At 37.5% G+C, this 21,149-nt stretch overlaps 1 protein-coding gene across 1 annotated transcript in view; it reads left to right on the forward strand.

Moving 5' to 3' along the window:
* Window positions 1-21,149, forward strand: part of Il1rapl2 (interleukin 1 receptor accessory protein like 2) — a 634,164-nt gene that overhangs the window by 75,987 nt on the left and 537,028 nt on the right. The window contains exon 4 of the mRNA XM_050124199.1: window positions 10,175-10,328. Coding sequence (XP_049980156.1) covers window positions 10,175-10,328 — 154 coding nt within the window. The remainder of the gene's footprint in view (window positions 1-10,174; window positions 10,329-21,149) is intronic.

The raw sequence follows: 21,149 nt of genomic DNA on the forward strand, positions 1-21,149 counted from the left end.
GGTATATTCCCAAGAGTGGTATTGCTGGGTCCAGAGGTAGGTTGATCCCAAATTACCTGAGAAACTGCCACACTGATTTCCAAAGTGTTTGCACAAGTTTGCATTCCCACCAGCAATGGATGAGGGTACTCCCTTCCCACAACCTATCCAGCAAAGGCTATCATTGGTGTTTTTGATTTTAGCCATTCTGACAGGTGTAAGATGATATCCCAAAGTTGTTTTAATTTGCATTTCCCTGATCACCAAGGAGGATGAGCATGACCTAAAGTATCTTTTGGCCATTTGAATTTCTTCTGTTGAGAATTCTTTGTTCAGTTCAGTGCCCCATTTTTTAATTGGGTTAATTATCTTTTTAAAGTCTAGTTTCTTGAGTTCTTTATATATTTTGGAGATCAGGCCTTTGTCTGTTGTAGGGTTGGTGAAGATCTTCTCCCAGTCAGTGGGTTGCTTTTTTGTCTTAGTGACAGTGTTCTTTGCTTTACAGAAGCTTCTCAGTTTCAGGAGGTCCCATTTATTCAATGAGGCCCTTATTGTCTGTGCTGCTGGGGTTATACGTAGGAAGTGGTCTCCTGTGCCCACGTGTTGTAGAGTACTTCCCACTTTCTCTTCTATCAGGTTCAGTGTGTTCAGATTGATATTGAGGTCTTTGATCCATTTGGACTTGAGTTTTCTGCAAGGTGATAGATATGGATCTACTTTCATTCTTCTACAGGTTGACAACCAACTCTGCCAGCACCATTTGTTGAAGATGCTTTCTTTCTTCCATTGTATACTTTTAGCTCCTTTATCGAAAATCAGGTATTCATAGGTTTGTGGCTTAAAATCCGGGTCTTCTACTCTATTCCATTGATCGACTTCTCTGTTTTTATGTCAATACCAAGCTGTTTTCAATAGTGAAGCTCTGTAATACAATTTGAAGTCAGGGATGGTAATGACTCCAGAATTTCCTTTATTCTATAAGATTGTTTTGGCTATCCTGGTTTTTTTTGTTTTTCCATATAAAGTTGATTAATGTCCTCTCAAGATCTGTGAAGAATTTCGATGGGATTTTAATGGGGATTACATTGAATCTATAAATTGCCCTGGGTAGAATTGCCATTTTTATTATGTTGATCCTTCCAATCCAAGAGCAAAACAGATCCTTCCATTTTCTGGTATCCTCCTCAATTTCTTTCTTCAAAGACTTAAAGTTCTTGTCAAATAGATCCTTCACATCCTTGGTTAGAGTCACCCCAAGATATTTTATGCTATTTGTGGCTATCGTGAAAGGTGATGTTTCTCTGATTTCCCTCTCTGCTTCCTTATCCTTTCTGTATAAAAGGGCAACTGATTTTTTGGAGTTGATCTTGTATCCTGCCACGCTACTAAAGTTGTTTATCAGCTATAAGTGTTCTTTGCTGGAGTTTTTGGGGTCGCTCATATACACTATCATATCATCTGCAAATAATGAAAGTATAACTTCTTCCTTTCCAATTCGAATCCCTTTGATCCCCTTATGTTGTCTTATTGCTATTGCTAAAACTTCAAGCACTATATTGAAGAGGTATGGAGAGAGTGGACAGCCTTGTCGTGTTCCTGATTTTAGTGGGATGGCTTTGAGTTTCTCTCAGTTTAGTTTGATGTTAGCTGTCGGCTTGCTGTAAATGGCTTTTATTATATTTAGGTATGAGCCATGTATCCCTAATCTCTCCAAGACCTTTATCATAAAGGGATGTTGAATTTTGTCAAATGCTTTTTCAGCATCTAATGAAAAGATCATATGTTTTTTTTTCTTTCCGTCTATTTATATAATGGATTACATCGATAGATTTTCATATGTTGAACCAGCCCTGCATCCCTGGGATGAGGCCTACTTGATCATAATGGATAATTTTTCTAATGTGTTCTTGGATTCGGTTTGCCATTATTTTTGAGGATTTTTGCGTCGATGTTCATGAGTGAGATTGGCCTGTAATTCTCTTTCTTGGTTGCATCTTTGTGTGGTTTTTGGTATCAGGGTAACTGTAGCTTCATAAAAGGAATTTGGCAATGACTTTTCTGTTTCTATATTGGGAAATACCTTAAGGATTATAGGTATTAGGACGTCTTGGAAGTTCTGGTAGAATTCTGCATTGAAACCGTCTGGACCTGGGCTTTTTTTGGTAGGGAGGTTTTTTTTATAACAACTTCTAATTCTTCGCGAGTAACAAACAGGTCTATTGAGATTGTTCACCTGGTCCTGGTCTGATTTTAGTATATGGTACTTATCTAGAAAAGTGTCCATTTCTTTAATATTTTCCAATTTTGTGTCATATAGGCTTTTGTAGTAAGATCTAATGATTCTTTGAATTTCCTCTGTGTCTGTGGTTATGTCTCCCTTTTCATTTCTGATCTTATTAATTTGCATATTCACTCTCTGCCGTTTTATTAGTTTGGATAGGGGTTTATCAATCTTGTTGATTTTCTCCAGGAACCAGCTTTTTGTTTCATTGATTCTTTGGATTGTTTTCTGTGTTTCTATTTTGTTGATTTCAGCCCTAAGTTTGATTATTTCCAGTCTTCTACTCCTCCTAGGTGAGTCTGCTTCTTTTTTTTTTTCTAGAGCTTTCAGGTGGGCTGTTAAGTCTCCAATGTGTGCCTTCTCTGTTTTCTTTAAGTGGGCACTTAGTGCTATAAACTTTCCTCTTAGCACTGCTTTCATAGTGTCCCATAGGTTTGAGTATGTTGTCTCTTTATTTTCATTGAATTTAATAAAGTCTTTGATTTCTTTGTTTATTTCTTCCTTGATCCAGGTGTGGTTCAGTAGTTGACTGTCCAGTTTCCATGAGTTCATAGGCTTTCTAGGGGTAGCATTGTTGTTGAATTCTAACTTTAACCCATGGTGATCCGATAAGACACAGGTGGTTACTGATATTTTTTTGAAACTGTGTAAGTTTGCTTTGTCACCGAGTATGTGGTCAATTTTCGAGAAGGTTCCATGAGCTGCAGAGAAGAAGGTATATTCTTTTCTATTTGGGTGGAATGATCTATAGATGTCTGCTAAGTCCATTTGATTCATTACCTCCCTTAATCATCTTATTTCTCTGTTAAGTTTCTGTCTGATTGACCTGTCCATTGGTGAGAGAGGAGTGTTGAAATCTCCTACTATTAGTGTGTGAGGTTTGATGACTGCCTTCAGTTTTAGTAATGTTTCTTTTACGTAATTGGGTGCTTTTATATTAGGGGCATAGATATTCAAGATTGAGACTTTGTCCTGATGAATTGTTCCTGTTATGAGTAAAAAATGTCCCTCTCCATCTCTTCTGATTGATTTTTAGTTTGAAGTCACCTTTGTTAGAAATTAATATGGCCACACCTGCTTGTTTCTTAGGTCCATTTGCTTGATAAACCTTTTCCCAGCCCTTTACTCTGAGTAAATGTCTGTCTTTGTGGTTGAGGTGTGTTTCTTGTAAACAGCAGAATGTTGGATCCTTTTTTCGTATCCAATATCTTAGCCTGTGCCTCTTTATAGGTGAGTTGAGTCCATTGATATTAAGTGATATTAATGCCCAGTGGTTGTTAACTCTGATCATTTTTTCTTTTTCTTTTTTGGTCGTAGAGTTGGTGTGTTTCCCTCCTTTGAGTTGTGCTGGTGATGGGTCATTAGATGTCTGAGTTATTGTGGGCACTGTTGGACTCCTTGGATTGTGATTTTCCTTCTATTACTTTCTGCAAGGCTGGATTTGTGGCTACGTATTGTTTAAATTTGTTTTTATCCTGGAAAATTTTGTTTTCTCCATTTATAGTGAACGAAAGCTTGGCTGGGTATAGTAGTCTGGGCTTGCATCTATGGTCTCTTAGTTTCTGCAGAACATCTATACAGGACCTTCTGGCTTTCATGATTTCCATAGAGAAGTCAGGTGTAAGTCTGAGATAGGTTTACCTTTATAAGTAACTTGGCCTTTTTCCTTTGCAGCTCTTAATAATGTTATTGAATTCTTTGCTCATACTCTCACTCCTTCCACTCTTCAACTGGACCTTGGGAGCTCAGTCCAGTGCTCCAATGTGGTTTTCTGCCTCTGTTTCCATCTGTTTTTGGACAGAGGTTCTATGGTGATATTTAAGATAATCATGAGTCTGACTACAGGGCAAGGCCAGTTCAGGCACCCTCTACTTTATTGCTTAGGGTCTTGTCTGGGGTCATCCTTGTGGATTTCTGGGAATTTTTCTAGAGTCAGGTTTCTTGCTAACCCCATAATGGCTCCTTCAATCAATTCATTCCTTGCTCTCATATCTGTCCTTCCTCTAATTCAACTATCGTATTTCCTCAAGTTCTCCTCAACCCTCCCCTTCTTCTTTCTCTCTTCCCCTTTCACTCTTCCTTCTAACCCCTGCCCCCAAACTCCCTTAAGTTGTTTTAAAATTATGTTTATTTAACCCAGGCTTTTTCAGACCCAGGCCAGCTGGCCTTGGTGAGTTCCCGATAGGACATCCCCATTGTCTCAGTGTGGGGGTGCCCCCCTTGCGGTCCTGAGTTCCTTGCTCGTGCTCTCTCTCTCCTTGTGCTCCTGATTTGGACCTTGAGATTTCAGTCCGGTGCTCCAATGTGGGTCTCTGTCTCTGTCTCCTTTCATCGCCTGATGAAGGTTAATATTCAGGAGGATGCCTATATGTTTTTCTTTGGGTTCTCCTTCTTATTTAGCTTCTCTAAGAACCCGAATTATAGGCTCAATGTCCTTTAAAACCGGTCTCGCTGAACATAGCGGACAATGAGGACTACTGAGACCCCAAGAACAATTGCAATGGGTTTTTGATCCTACTGCACCTATTGGTTTTGTGGGAGCCTAGGCAGTTTGGATGCTCACCTTACTAGACCTGGATGGAGGTGGGTGGTCCTTGGACTTCCCACAGGGCAGGGAACCCTGATTTCTCTTTGGGCTGACGAGGGAGGGGGACTTGATTGGGAGAGGGGGAGGGAAAGGGGAGGCGGCGGTGGAGAAGAGACAGAAATCTTTAATTAATTAATAAAGAAATAAATAAATTTTTTAAAAATTATGTTTATTTATTTGTGTGTGTCGGTTAACAAACTTACTATAGCACATGTGTGGAGACCAGTGGATAACATGTGAATATTCTCTAGTTCAACCATATGGGTCCTTAGGATTGAACTTAGATCAACAGGCTTGGTGGCAATTACCTTTACATGAATTAGCCATCTGACTGGCCCCATAATTATGAAATATTACAAAGGAGCCTTATCACTTTGCCAGTATGGTACGTGGTAGGGGAAGCATTCTGCATTCTGTCCTTTTATTATTGGGTCTCAGCGTTTTAGTGAGCCTTGTTTCTAGGTAGATACCATCACACATACCTATTGTCTTATTTTTCCTCCTACAATTCAAAGGCTAGTGGGAGTTATAGTGTTTAAACAGTTACTCCAGTTCCTGTTCTCTAAGAGCTGTGTCACTGCAGTACTTGTGGTGGATGCTTCCTCCATGACGTCAACTGTCTGAAGATTCTGAGAACTGCTGAGCTTCAGTTTGTTTAGGTTTTTTTTTTTTTTTTTTGTAAGAATGATAGTGATGACTTTAAACCCCTTTTGATGACAGACTGTAAAAGATGGCCCCAGCTCTAGAATTATAACCACTTAAAATGCTGTTTCTAGAGTCCTCTAGAAATGCTAGTTATATTAATTCTCTATAATTGGTGAATAACCAATCTGAAAAAAAGACTACTAAGTTAACAGTCATAGAATGAGAGTTGGGATTTATTACACAATTTTAACTTACAATATGTTATAATACAGGACATTTATATGCATTGCCCCACTTAATTTTTGTCATCTCAATACATATTATTGCTCCCAATTTTTAAAAATAGGGGCAGCATCTAACTGCTCAGAAGCACAAAACTGGTATTTCTTATTCAAGTGTTCAGGTACAGAACTTTATTCTTTTTGACTATGGGCTATTATTATCAACATTAAGGTTGAAGATATGATTGGAAGATTAAAATTCAAGAGGGGAAAGACTCCTTGGAGTGAGATATTCTCGTTTTTTGGTTTAGGGTAGAGGTAGGACTGATGAGGTTGAGGTCCATTCCCAATTCATACTTGTGGTCTTAGCCACCTATCCTGAAGACCATGAAACTGATGAATAGATGCCTCAAGGGACAGTACACAGTGCAGGTGAAAGGAGAGAAGTCGTCCTAAGGGGGTGGGTGTTATCTACTCCGATATAAGTGATTTGAAAGTCAGAAGTCACTGATGGGCCTTCATCCACACAGCTGCTTAGTGATTAATCCTCAGAATCAGGTGAAATATTTAAATCAACCCCCATGATCTTCTGGCCATGAGGGATGAATTGTGTGTCCCAAATGGCAGTAAATGAACCATGACGACCATAACAAATGGATTAAAAAAACCTTCCATGGGTATGAAGATGATATCTCTTAAGTAGATTATGGGTACAGGGGAGAAAAACTCCAAGATCTAAATGAGTCAGCCAACAGGTTATTTCAAAAGACTACATGAATAAATGTCTCTTTTGTGCATTCAGCTCTCCCAATCTAGCAACTGCTTGCATGAGTTATCTGTATCCAAAGGAGGGCAAAAGGGAAAGAAACTGGGGTTTATAGACTGGCATTTGTCATGCAAGGATGTCGTATGAAAACCTGCTCCACGAAGGGGTAGCCAGCTATAAAATAAAGCTGGATGAAAAAGAAATAGAGCTAGACAACTTCTGACCCTTACTAAAGTCTTCAAATTGATGCGGTTTATTTCAATAGACCTAGGGCCAATATATTGGAGGGAATGTAAGCCAGGTGAATATTCAGAGTTTTTATGTATTTGAGCTGGGTTTTGGTGGTTTTACTAACTGTTCTTAGAAGAACAGCTATTGTTCTGTGATTTGTGCACTTAAAATTTTTTCACTCAATGGTCCGTAACAATAAATCAGGTATGAGACAGTGAAATGTGGCAATATGACATGCCCACTAGGCAAGTAGGGGGCAGAAGTGATGTAATGACATCATTAAACTTAGCAGCCAGTATCTTAGAGAAGAAATACTTCAAATAAGTGGAGTCAAAGCCTAGAAAACATCTGCAATTCTATATGATGCAAAACTAATTGTTTGAATAGTAGATAGCTGGGAACAGACAGAGTCATGCGTGGGGGGTAATGGTAAAGATACTTTATACAGGCTCCTTCGATCAAAATACAGTTCCTCAGTTGGGCGGTGGTAGTGCACACCCTTAATCCCAGCACTTGGGAGGCAGAGGCAGGTGGATCTTTGTGAGTTCGAGGCCAGCCTGGTCTACAAGGGCTAGTTCCAGGACAGGCCCCAAAGCTACAGAGAAACCCTGTCTCGAAAAACCTAAATGAAAATAAGTAAATAAATAAATGAGTAAATACAATTCCTCCATCCACCTGTAAGATTACTGTTAGAATGCCCTCTTCAGAGCTGTGCATATTCAGGCAGCTGAAGTATTGTTTTACTGGAAGGTAGTTAGCCAATTAGTAAGGATTTAGTGTTATCTGATTAGTCCAGTAGCAACAAGGTTTATTTAATAGGACAAGTGGCTCTAGAGAGATATGATCCAGGATTGGGAAGGTTCGAAATGGAAAACATTCTCTGCACCAGATGACAACTATACATGGTACTGCTGCTTAAGAATGCGATGAATAAAACCCTGCCTCTTGAAAAGAAAACAGCAACAACAACCACCAAAAAAAAAAAAAAAAAACCCTCAAAAAATCCAAGACAAACCAACAACAAATGACAAGCAAACAAACCTGGCCTTTGTGTCATGGCAAATCAGATGGTACTTAATATTATCCCCATAATAGGAAATGCAGAATTGAGACTTAAGAAGTTGGTAAACCATGAATTTCCACCTAGAGTTATCTTTGCCCAAGCCTAGTTTTCTTTTTCATCTTTACCACATGGTCTGCAGAGGAATGAAGATGATCTGAAGACATTCTCACAAGCCGTGGTTTTACAAACAGACAAACATACTTCTGCTGGATACAAGGAGTCATTTATATATCTAAATGACAAGTTAAAAAGTACGCATGACTGTCTAGATTTATCTCAAAGAACATGTAGAGATTTTAGCCTATTCATCAGGAACTATTTTTAAGTCCTCTACATATTTTAGCTTTTACTTCCTGCATGGGGGGGTGGGAATCTGTGGTCAGTGAATGTAAAAGTCGTTGTAACTAATTACATATGGATTTTCCCCAAAATGACATTAGAAAATGAGGCCATTTATCTTTGAATAAAGTAAGTGTGTGGGCTTTTGCCTGCCCCCACCACCTCTATGTGAGGGCAGAGCATCTCAGCTTTCATTTTCCTTTCCTCTCAAAATGCCCAGAGGGACCATATTTTTGTTTAATGACCTTCAGAATGATTCTTTAGAAATCTGAGGCTATCAGTGTTGGAAGCAATGCGAACATAATTGTGGATTATTGTTGTATGACGTTAGTGGCAGCTGGGCTGGTTTTTTTCCTCTCTGTTTAGACGTTTCTTCATTTTCCCAGAAACCTTATATCCCAAGGTTTAGCTCAGAAGCAAATCTCATATAGGTGATAAACCTTGCCAGACATGGTATGTAATATAATTTCAGACAGACTCTTAACTGTTCTTCAGAAAGACTCCAGGGAGTAAAACAGTCTTATATCTAGAGGTCCTCCGTTGTATTACTTTTATTTCCTCTCTGAAAATGTGTTTGGATAGCTATACTGGACATATCTCTTGAATATTATACCTATGAACTTAAGTGCCAATTTTTATGCTTTGTTGCCAAATCTTCTGCTAACAGGAAGAAAAAGTTATAGTGAAAAAGTAATAAATGGGTACTTGCTCTCGCAAATAATTTATAAACACTTACAGGCACTCACAGCTGGGGACTGAAAATCAACACTGATTCCAACCTTTTGTGAGTGCCTGAAATATATATATGGAATGTAGGGGTTAGGAAGAGTGGATGCAGATGTTAGTTACATACACCACAGTGGGTGAAATGGGAAAGTACTTTCGACTATTGTCCACATAATCTGCTTGGTAATCAATTTCATTGTTGTCTCAACTGACAGAGTCAGAATGTAGAGGACAAAGTAATTTTATCTGAACTGTTCAGTATTGCTTTATAGCTGGCCACTGTGCTTCCCTTCTTGTTTTCTACAATGTCTGACTAACAATTTGGTTGAAAATTTCCAGTTGGCAGCAGAGAGAACTGGAACAATATATAAAAGTCGTTTAGGAAAATCCCAAACCAAAGCTTCTTGCCTGAAAAGTCTTCTCTACGTGGTTGCCACGTGTTTGTCCCTCATGGGAAAGTATTGTGCCTTCTTTTCTTGGAAAGGCAGAAGTATTAGCAACACTTCCCCACCTCCCCGTCAGAAGAAAATGACAATTTGTTTCAAAATAATATTTTCTTCTCTCATAATGTAACAATAATTTCACCCAATAGGTCATTGATGTCTCAATGCTGTTACTATTGGAAAGTATGGCTTCATTTCCTTTTATTTCTAAGGAAATTCTGTTGATTTCTCTGTGATGTTACTATTACAAAGTATACCTACATTGCCTTTAATTTCTGAGAAAATAATGAGCTCTAGTTTTTTAGATTCTCTCCTACAACTTTTGACCACAAGGAAGAAGATTTGGAGATATAAATATTAAGGTTTATGCGTGTTTTCATTTTTGTTTTTTTCTTTTTTCATTTTAGTTTTACAACAGAAAATATTTAATGAAATACTTATAAACATCACTACTAATGTAAGAGCCTGTTATAAATGTTAAGTGATACTTCATATTCCCATCAAGTATGGTACATGGCCAAATGAACCATAGTCCCTTAAGACTCTTAGGAAACACCCATATCAGTTTCAAAAATAGCAAGACATTAAAGTAATGTTTAGCAGCTCTTAATATTACTCTATGTGACTCTTGTATTTTGGGAGCTTGTATGCTTTTCTGTTTTTGCTTAGAACCTCTGAAGTTCTTTTGCTTTTGGAATCGGGTTTGTAAATTGGCTCTTGATGTTGTAACTAATGATATTTGAACTGGACACAATACTTGCTTGGACATTATTTAAACTTCTTAGTTACACATTTGAAAGACTATGTGGAACAATGTAATTTTACCGTGCCAACTCTAAGACTTAGCAGTGCGAATATTCATTTCTCACTTACTTACAATATTTTCCCTGCAGGAATGCAAGCCAAAAATGTGGAGAAGCATCATAATACAGAAGGGAAATGCTCTTCTCATTCAGGAAGTTCAAGAAGAAGATGGAGGAAATTACACGTGTGAACTTAAATATGAAGGAAAACTTGTAAGACGAACAACAGAACTGAAAGTTACAGGTAGGAGCTGCTTCTACCAAAGTGTGACAAATGCAAGTTAATTATGATTTGGTTTGATGGGGAAGAGTTATATTTAAAGAGACAAGAGAACTTTCTGTGAATTTAGAATTGGCAGCAGGTCAAGCTGTTGGAAACATCACTTTTAATAAGTTGCACTGAATTAAAGATACATTGGAACATGCGATTGGAGGTCAAGGGCTCTTTGGCTGCCTGTGTGTTCTCTGCTGTTATGAAAAATTCTTAATTCTTCAACCTGCCATTGATTGCCAGTGTAGAACTCTGAAGAGATATGCTGGAATGATTTTGAGATATTGTCTCATGTGTAGAATCCCCATCTAGCTGAAGGCTGTCTTTAAATTGAGGTTCTGTTGGTATTTTGGAATGAAATCTGTTGAATTGCATTTACACACAATTCATTATAAGTTAGGATTCTTAGATAAAGAAACTCCAAGTAAAAGTGAGAACAAATAAGTAAGAATTCATGGGAGTATAAGAGACAAACTCAGAATATTCTTACCTGACAAATATTTTAATAATTAATTTTCGGCAACATAGGATGGAATCTAAAACTATTATAATATTTCTCACATGCCAAGAGATGATGTGACAAAACTTAATTTTCTTTATTCATTTGCAAACCTTGGTTTATTTACCTGTTAGATGGTCCTTACCTAAAATTCTTAGGACCAGAAGTGACTCAGAGTTCTGATTATTTTTAATTTTTGGAAAACTTAGATATAAATGATGAAACAGATTGGAGATGAGATGTGAGTATAAATATAAAATGTATTTGTATTATATTAATATGTTTTATGTAAATATTACTGGTATCTTAAATAAATATATTTATTTTATATCAATTTAAATATAGATAACGTCAGTAATTTTAGATAGTACTTTCTTGTGATCTATTATATGATATCAGATGTGAACTTTTTGTGGCATCATCTTGGTACTCAATAAGTTTTGGATTTTGTAGCATTAAGGACTTGGCATTCAGAATTTTCACTAATTGACTTAAGAGTAATGTAATTAATCATTACCTCTTAAATTACCTAATGTTGGTATCATCCACTTGACTAATTAAGACATATACTTGCTAATGGTATTTTTTAATCAACTACTTTTGTTTATCTTTGCCTGATCTTTTATGAATAGTATTAAAATCAGATGTCTTGATAATCTCTGTATTCAGACATATAACTCCTATGTTCAGGTAAATTTTTGATCCCCAAGTTTCAATCCACTAGTTCATATTTTATCTTAAGTAATGACCAGTTTATTTCTCATATTCAATTTGCAGAACACCTTCTGTAAAAACTCAAGTAATTCTTTGAAATAGAAATGCATGTTCTTTCTCTGTATTGGTTTTTTAAGTAACTATTGTTTTAGACTATTCCTAAGTAGCAAAGATCTGCTTTTGATTAGTTTCTGAGTTCTTCAATGTGAAGCAAACTTCCATGACACATTCATGGCAGAAGATTCAATTGCAGGCCTATCATTAATAAGTGACCTGACCATGCACAAGGCATGGTCACTTTGACCATAACCACAGATTCTTATCAGATTCATACTAACTCTTGTGTTTGGTAATAATTTATTAAGCTTTATGACATTTTAGTATTTGGCTTGGTTCTAAGCTGAACTATAATAAACCAAGCACCAAGCCTCTTTAACAGTCTCATCTAATGGATTTTGGTGAGAACAATTTGTGTCTTTAGTTTCATTCCAGATCCTGTAAAAACAAAGCTAGGGTTGCTTATTTGGGTCCTTTATATCACTTTAATTCACAAGTGCCAAATTTATCAATAATTGAACTATGGGTTTAATATTTCATTGGTTATCATGCAGAGGTTCTCAAAAGTTAATATGTCTCAGAGTCAAGTGGAAGGACCCAGCAAGGGTAATATGAGAATCTTTCAGCCTCTTCCACAAGAATCTTCCCAGACTCTTCCACAAGATTTTCATTTCATACATCACTTGCACAATTTACCTTTTTCTTTTTTTGAGGCAATTCTCTTTTATGCTTTTCAAGGAGCAGGAATGCTTTGAAAAAACACAGGAAGAGAGAATGGTGGTTTACAAAAAAAGTTCAAAATAGATTTGATTTCCTTGTACATACATTATACAAATACATTCTCACAGTTCCCAAATCATTTCCTTTCATTGACTACTCAGGTGGTTGGTTACCAAGGGAAACAAGGCAAGGGAGTATATGGACACAGCAGCCTCAATCAATGAAAGCAGTTATGCATTCACTTCAAATTTACTAACTATGTACAACACATCAAAAAATGAGCCGAGAGCCAGGAAAAAAAAATCACTGTCAATCAGTGATAATCAGTCATATGAGAAGATAGAAATATTTATATTTACTTAAAGAGTTTAAATGCTATTTTTGATGTAGAAACAAAGATGGCTGCTACATGGAAAAGCTTGAGTTGCTATATGAAAACTGCTTCTTTTTTTGTAGTATTACGTGCCTTGTGCATTTTAGCATTATCAGAGCAATTACAATGATTTAATTCTCATCGTTCAAAATCCAAGGCTGGCATCACATTAAATACTAATCATACTTGTTTAGAATCTAGTAGCATAAAATCATGGGGGAGCAATTTTAATATGGAAATAACAGTATTTGTTAATTATAAAATCATGTAGATTAAGGTAAGATAGTGTGTTACAAGCATATGTGTTTTATAAAATTATCAATTTTAAAAGGTTGTTTCCCAAATGTTCTTTTAAAATTTATGAATCTAAGAAAAGTGTCTTCAATAAAACAAATGTTAAGTGCTGGTTAATTTAAGTATATCAAGTTTTAAAAAGGTCCAAATATTAAAAAATGATAAGTTAGAAAGTTAACCTTTGATAATGAAATGATTTCCTATATGAAACATTTTCAATAATATTTCCTCAAATAGCTTTCTTATTGTATGAAAATTGGATTTGTCTTAAATGCATCTCCTTGCAACACATTTATTATATAAATTATATTGTACTTATAGAACATTATTGTAAATTTATTTTTATTTCCTTTGGATGTCCATATGAATAAGTAATAAGACAGAACAGAAAATATACATAATTGCAAGTTTAGGTCATTTGCTCAATATGCCTACAGCTAATAGTTTTATTTCCCAAGGCCTATTTTAGGTGGCTGTTTGCTGTTTTGTAGCATTTTTCCCCTTTATTCTCACCTTGAATTTGTGAACAGGACTAGTTGAAGTAATCAGAAGAGGCAGGAGATTTGGTTCCTAGAAGGTGAAAATGCAGATCAGGTGGTAATGGAAGACACAGGGAAGGATTGAGAGAAGATGAGCGAGATAATGGAATAAGGTCCCTGGGGTGAGAAGAGGTCTGCCCTAAGAAGGTTTCAGAGAGACATAAATTACTGAAACTTCTGTAAATGAACAAAAGGTGAAATCTAGCATGAACAGACTTCTTCGGCTGGTGAATCATTCATAAACAAATGCTTTTGTGCAGCCTTTTAGAAATGAGCTCTAGCCATTTAGGAAACAAACCCTATTAACCAGTTCTCTGGTGAATATGCAAGTAATCAATACAAGGAAAAGTAGTTGGATGGCTGAACCCAAACAATGATTGGCCTTCCAATCAATTGTCAAATGTTTCTAGGATTCAGACAAGTCAGATATATATATATATAATGACGTAGACTGTCCCAGGCCATAGGGAGTAGCAAATTGTAACATCCCGCCATTTCCCACTGCTGTCAAATGAGAGTGGGGTCCACTATGCTAAATTGTTTGAAGTTATTTTCAAGAAATCCTAGAAGTCTATATTTTTATGTGGAAATCCTTGGGTTGCAATGCACTCTATGGAGCACATAAATCATGGTTGTGGGCAAAATTGCATTTAGTAATTGTTCATTTGTGATCTTGCCTTAAGCAATGTTGTCCAGTAGGACTTTATTTTGTTTCATTTTGTTTTAGAAATAGTCTCACTTACGTAGCCCTAAGTGGCATGGGACTTGCTATGTAGATTATGCTGGTGTTAATCTCACAGAGATTCACCTATCTCTTCCTCCAGAGTGCTAAGATCAAAGGAGTGTTCCACCATATCTGGCATGCTCAGTGTGACTTTTAAGCAACCACTATCTGGCCAGTTCAGAATTTATTTCCATCTCTAGTAGTGAATGGGGGGAGCAGCTTTTAAATTTTATAGAATGTTGGAGAGAATGCAATAGGCAAGCTGAGAATAGTGTTCCGTAACTACTCCACTCATGGCATCCAATAGACTGGTTAATCCAACTGGACAGTGAAGGGGCCCACTTGAAACATGTACGGGAGGAATATTAACAAAGTGATCACCTTATAGAAAAGGGCATTTTAGATGATGAAGCATCTTGGTCTCGACTGTTAGAGATGAATGAAAAGCCCCAGGGATAAAATATCGACCTTAGGTTACCCTGAAGCATTGTGATGAGAAGCAGCTGCAGAAACAAATCATTGGCATTTGTTCTCTCCCCTTCACGTTCTGTCTGAGCAGCCAATTGACATGATCTGAATGTGTGTGTCCTGCTTAGCACACAAAAATGGATCTCATTTGTCCCTTTTCGGTGATTTAATGAGGAAAGACCCCAGCAGTCAATAGTTCTTGGCTGCATTAAAAACAACTTTCACAGGACTGACTGTGCATTTCCTAGCTGATGGTTCTTTTGCACAGGCGCGGGTACAGAAATCTTAGCACCCAGACTGGCTTGTACGAACTTCCTTGCCTTTCCTCTTAATCCTCCCTCTCCCATTCTGAGTAACGCTAGCCTTTGCTGGCTCACAGCACATCCTGGATGGTGTTGCACTGACTTACGTGCTTGTAAAAGTGTTCTGATGTTCTGTCTCATGTCTAGCCCATCCTTGCTTTGTGTTGCCACTACTCTAGTACCAGAGTGAACTTAGCAGTTTGTGACGGATAAAAACCAACAATCTTTTCCTTCTCAACCAGCGTATTTGCATGTTACTAGATATTTCAATTCTGTAACTTACAGGCATGACTAATAGTGGGAAATTCTGGCAACTCATTGGACCTATGGGAGCCCTTTTCAGAGTGTCACAATTCCTTGTCTGCAGGTGGTTGCTTGTTCCCTTTAGAAACAAGGTCAACCATATTGCTGATCTTGAGGGACAAGGAAAAAAATAGCCTGATTAGAGTTTATAGAAAGGCGGGACTTCAGGTGTCAGGTTCAAGAGTGATTTACCCCTTTTCTTCTTCATCTTTCTTATTGGATCCCTCTGTTCTCTCCATATTTCCTTCACTGTGTTCTAACCTATGACATGAGACTATTAACCCTGATGTTGACGACCAGGGTCAAAGAGATCACCAGTTTCTGTCCTAAGGAAATGTTTATGTAATGTTTCTATGCCCTGCCGGGAGATAAAGGAACACTGTGAACTATCCCATCAGCAGAAAGGCAGGCTTGCTTCTCTCTAAAACAAGATGCTTTGAGCGTATTCATTCCTATGGGCTGATTTCACAAGCAGCTATGCAGGATCACAGATTAGAGGTGGGGTGAACGCGTTAGGGAACACAGCGGCAGGATCTGGCAAATGTACCTAATCCTCGACAGTTGAGTTCTACTGCAGTCTTCTATCTAGCACCAGGGTTTTGCGATGATTCTCCTGGCTGGCTGCTCTGACATCAAGTAAGAGGTAGAGTAGGGTGTTTAAGAAGGGGTTTGCATTTGCAGTCTAAGGTATGTAGACTGTGATAGCCACAGAAATCCATTTTCTTCAGTCCACTGGGTTTATTTATGAATTTCATTTACCGTGTTTTGCCTAAATTAAAAGCGTTAGCTTGAGCAAGCAGAAAATAGTGTATCAAGTGACCCTCCTGTAAAACAGAGAGCTGGGGTTTTGTATGGAAGGACACTGGCCATGAACTAGATCTGGTAGAGTGGAGGAGTTACTCAGAGGACTCCCATTTATGGCGTCAGACATTATACCTCACACGTATTCAGAAGTCACAACCTTTCAGCATTGCTGAGATTTTTTTCACTAGTTTAACAATGGAAATGAGGAGTTAAGAGGGTGTAAGCTACTTGTCTATGGCATTATCCCCCATAAGCAGTGGAGTTAGCATTTCATTCCACATTTGTTTGAAATGTTCTCTTTAAGCACTCTCTTGTATGCCACCTAGAGAGCTCCTGAATATAACCATGTTAAATAAATGTCACTAATGATTTGCCTCCCTTCCTTTTTGCCTGCTCCATGCTCTCTATGCTCTTTGTACTTCTGTAATTTGTGAGGCCTCCACAGACTTGTCTTATACTCACCTGTTTCTTTCTCCTAAGGGCAAATCTTCTTGGCTCTGTCTGATGATAATTTATAATTACCATAGAGTTCTCCTTTGTTTAGATTTCTCTTTGCAATTACTTTCAAATACTCCAAAATTTGCTGCTCTCTAGAGATTCGCCATAACACTTAGATTCAACATATAATTATGGATCTATACAGATGGCCATGTGCTTTTTTTTTTGCTATGTGCTTTTGTACATGAACTCATCATAAAAAAGAACATGTAAGGCATGCTATGTTGCTTTTAATTTATAGACATAGCAAATAAAATTCAGATAAAAAATTTCTCAGTTTTCCATAGCAACTAACTGATGGCTTTGCAATAAACCCGCAGGTGGCTGTGGTCTTCACAAAGCCTAAGCCCCTTCTACTTACTCGATGATCAGAGCTCATGCTACTGTGCTCTGATGTGACGAGAATGGGTGCTCTTCTAAGGAGAAAGAAACATCCATTTGGTGAGCAAAATATCTAGAGGAAATACTTTAAACATATGCACACAGAGGTAACTTTATAAGGCAAAGGATTTGCCTGTAATAAAAGACCAGTAGATGGATACACACACACACACACACACACACACACACACACACACGTGTGTATGTATATACCTTGATTTGCTCCATAGTCCTTGTTACAGAACCAGAAAACTATGATCCAAACACAGAATCTAATAATAGTTGTGTCAGTTTGAAAGAATTAATTTACTTTGTGGAAACTCAGGGTTTTATCTTTTATTGAAAATTCTAATATTTTTGCCATGTTATTATGAAGAAAATAATATGAGAAAGACAGACAATTGTGTTTGGGAATTAACAGGTAACTTGCAGTATATTCTTAAAATTACTCTTATCATTATCGTCGTTATCATTCCCGGAGAGCTTGAAAAGGTGACTTTGTAACAATTTTACCACAGGAGAGGAGTCCAACAAATCGTCTAATACAAATGGTCATTATTATTGGAGTGCTGCGTTTACAGCGGATGCATTTTGAAGACAAAGAAGTTAACTGGGAGCTCGGCAAAACTCAAGCAAAGTGCTTCATAAGGAAGTGTTTAGAGACGAATTATTTCATCCAAGGAGACGCAATCATGTGAAATAATTCGTCGATTAAGATGGTCGGAAAATATTGTTGCCCATAGAAATGAGGTTTTGCAGCCAGCAAGGACATTTTAATGATGTGCGAGCCAAGAGCACAGGCTGCTGAAAGAAAGCTGAGGTGGAAATTAGTTTCGAAAACAAGCATGCTGAGGAGACTGGCCCTTTCCTACCTAGCAATTCTGTGTGTCATTATGATTCATCCCTAGTGGTTTATAAAGGCAGTTACATGTCCTCTTTTGGCTGTCAAATAGGAAGATAATCTATCAGTTTGAATCTATAAATCATTTCTTTATATCAAGAGTACTTTGTATCTGAAGTGTCTCTTTGATTTGGCACCATGTTCCGGTGGGGATCTGGGGAAGCAGCTGGCAACTGCCAGATGCAGTAGCCTAAGTGATGAACTGTATGGGCACAGGTCGGTAGGGAAAGAAAGTAGATTCCTTTCTGGGCCACACCACTTGGATCTTCTTACCTAACTTGGGCATCTACTTGTGTATCTGAAATATAATAGTCATTAAGTTTGTTTGGCTCTTTAACATCAGAACTTATCTATACTCTGTGATAGCTCTGACTCTCTTGTGGCAAGAGACAGAACAGGAGTACTAATATGTTCACCTGTGTCTGGAACAGTCTCCTGAATGATTAAGATGTCATAGACTCAGCACTAACCCTGCCATAGTAGTTTTATGAGAAAGAAATACTTTTCTTCTTTTTCCTGATAAAAAGGTATTTTGCTGAGCTAAGAATATAGTTCATTTGGTAGACTATTTGCCTAGCATGCCCAATGTCCTAAGTTTAATGTTCTATTCTGTATAAATCAGGCATGGTGACATGAGTTTATAATCCCAGCACTTGGGAGCATCTTTAGCTACATAGCAAGTTTGAGGATAGCTTGGTATATATGATATGAGACCCAATTCCCAAAAAGGCATTCAAAATCATATTTTAACTACATAGATACATTTCTACTAAAGTGAAACATTTGTTGCTATTTTTATACTTATATATTATATGAAATAAATTATTTTATTATTCTATTGAACTTAGCTCCTGACTACTAAGTACATAAAGTACAAAGGGAAAAGAAAATTTAGAACAAGTGGATATTTATTGTTGAATGTTGTGCTTATTAAAGTGGTGCATTTAATATTCTTTGTGTATATGTGTCTGTAGTGTACATGTATGTTTGCATACTTGTTTACATGTGTTCATGTGGAGCCTCACAATTGTCTTTCTCAATCACTGTTTCATTTCTCCAGGCATGCGTTCCCCATGAACCTGGAGATCTCCCATCTCACTGAGTCTAGAGAGCCAATTTGCCCTGGGATTTCCTTGTTTCTGAGTGTTGGGATTACAAGTGACTGCCCCATATGTCAAGCTTTTTTTTTTCTTCTTACATAGGTTCTAGGAATCGGTGCTATAGTCTTGGGCTTGCATGGATCCTTGGTATAGTGCTTGCGTTACATGCCCAGGATTTGAGTTTCCATTCCCAATAACCCATTACAAAAGGAAAATAGCAGACTGTATTTGGGGAACTATTTCCTTGAAGCGCAATGTTATGTACTTGGATCCTGAATTCTGAAAAGGCCATCAAGGAGAAGTGCAAGTGAACTATTTCTGAGTAATGGCATGTATTGATAGGGGTTTGAACTAACGGCATAGGAATATATATAAAAACTACAAATTGAAAAAAATTTACAAGTTTAAAAATGGCTACACTTTCTTCTGATGATTCATGATTTCTTTTTCTTAGTTTTAGTAATAGGATGGACAATAGTAGATTGTGCTGCAGTGAGTAAGACTGGGAGAAAGCAGATTCTGTAGAGAATTTCAGGAATTCTGCATTATGCATGTTTTGTTTGAGGTATCTACTAGATACTTTGTAGAGAGCATGGAGTAGACAGTTAGATATATGAGTCTGGCATCCAGGGGAAAATGTGGACTAGAGATATAAATTTTGGAGTTGTCTGCTTGGTGTATAGGGCAGGCTACAATGGAGTACTAAATTGTGTAGGACAACTGATGATTGCTATAGGAGATCAATGCAAACTGCAGCTCCCGGGCTCTATGTTACAGGTCTCTGCTTGAATCATGACAGTGCGAGAAAGCCATTCGTCATGATTTTTCCAAAGCTCATCAAATTGCTAAATATCAACCATGATGTTTGTACCTGCATTTTGCTGATATGTGTGGTAACTCTCTGTATTTAGCTGACATTTGAATCTTTAGAGCTAGAGATATATAGCTTAGTTCATGCGAAAGCTGGGACTTATTAGTTACCATAAAAACATCATTTCTAGTCTTTGCCATCCTCTGAACAGCATAGCCCCCAACTATGTAAAGAAAACTCGTACTGGAGAGGTTCTGCAGCCTACCTAATGCCACACAGCAAGTAAAATGGGACTTATTTTTAGCTTCACATTTTAAGACATGTGACTCAGTGCTTTCTTTGGAATTCTATCAGCATCATAGGTCTTTTACATTGTAATAAAAAAAATCAAGCTGTGAAAATGTGCTGTGGCATATGCTAGTTATTGAATAAAAGCCTACAGGATGGGGCTGTTATATGGTTCCTGCCACTCTTTTATTGCTACTAGGATGCTAAATCCTTGCTGAACACTTGCTTGAACTAGTAGCTTTTGCTACCAAACCCTTTGTATTCCCTACCAGTAAGAGGGCATCTCCCTAAATGTATACAGTGAAAGCGTCATAAATCCTGGTGCATAACTGGTTCATAATAAATGATAAGTTATTCCATTTTTTCATCTCGTTCAGTGACAGACTCACAAAATGTTGGTAAAGTAGGCTTTCTTTTTCTATTTTTTAAAATGAAAATATCAAGAGTCAGTAAGTATCTCTTACTTTTCTAGGACACACAGCTAAGGTGGCACTGAAATGGAATCTGAAGACTGGATTCCTAAGATTGTGAGTCTCGTATCCCCAGGTTGAATGACTAAGTTAGGTCATGACACTAGGTTAGAAGATATTGAGAGGTATTGTTAGAGGTAGACATGATGATGGAAAGACTTCAAACACAAGAAGGACTACATCCTGTCATTGGCCTATCAGGAAGCACATACCATAAAGTGTTGTGAGGTTGCCTCACAGGTAAAATGGCTCCAGCTTTTGGACATCAGTGGCCTGCTTCCTAACCCAGAGCTATTACACCTGGGAATAGGCACTGCTAATAATAAGTATGTCTGTCTGAATCCAGAAGGTTTGCCTTCCTTTGTCTTCTTTGATTTGCACAAATTTCCTTCTTAATTTTTCTTAGTTTAACTCAAGTTAAGGGAAATTTTCTCAGGATCTCTACTGTACCAAGACTCTATGATACTTGATACTACATTGGGAATATTTAGGTATACCTAATTATAGTAAGGGGCCTATTAGGCATGACTTGTGGGAAGGCCTAAGAA

Source organism: Alexandromys fortis, unplaced genomic scaffold (genome assembly GCF_014885135.2).
Source record: "Alexandromys fortis isolate MF-2015 unplaced genomic scaffold, M_Fortis_MF-2015_v1.1 scaffold_205, whole genome shotgun sequence".
Taxonomy (NCBI): domain Eukaryota; kingdom Metazoa; phylum Chordata; class Mammalia; order Rodentia; family Cricetidae; genus Alexandromys; species Alexandromys fortis.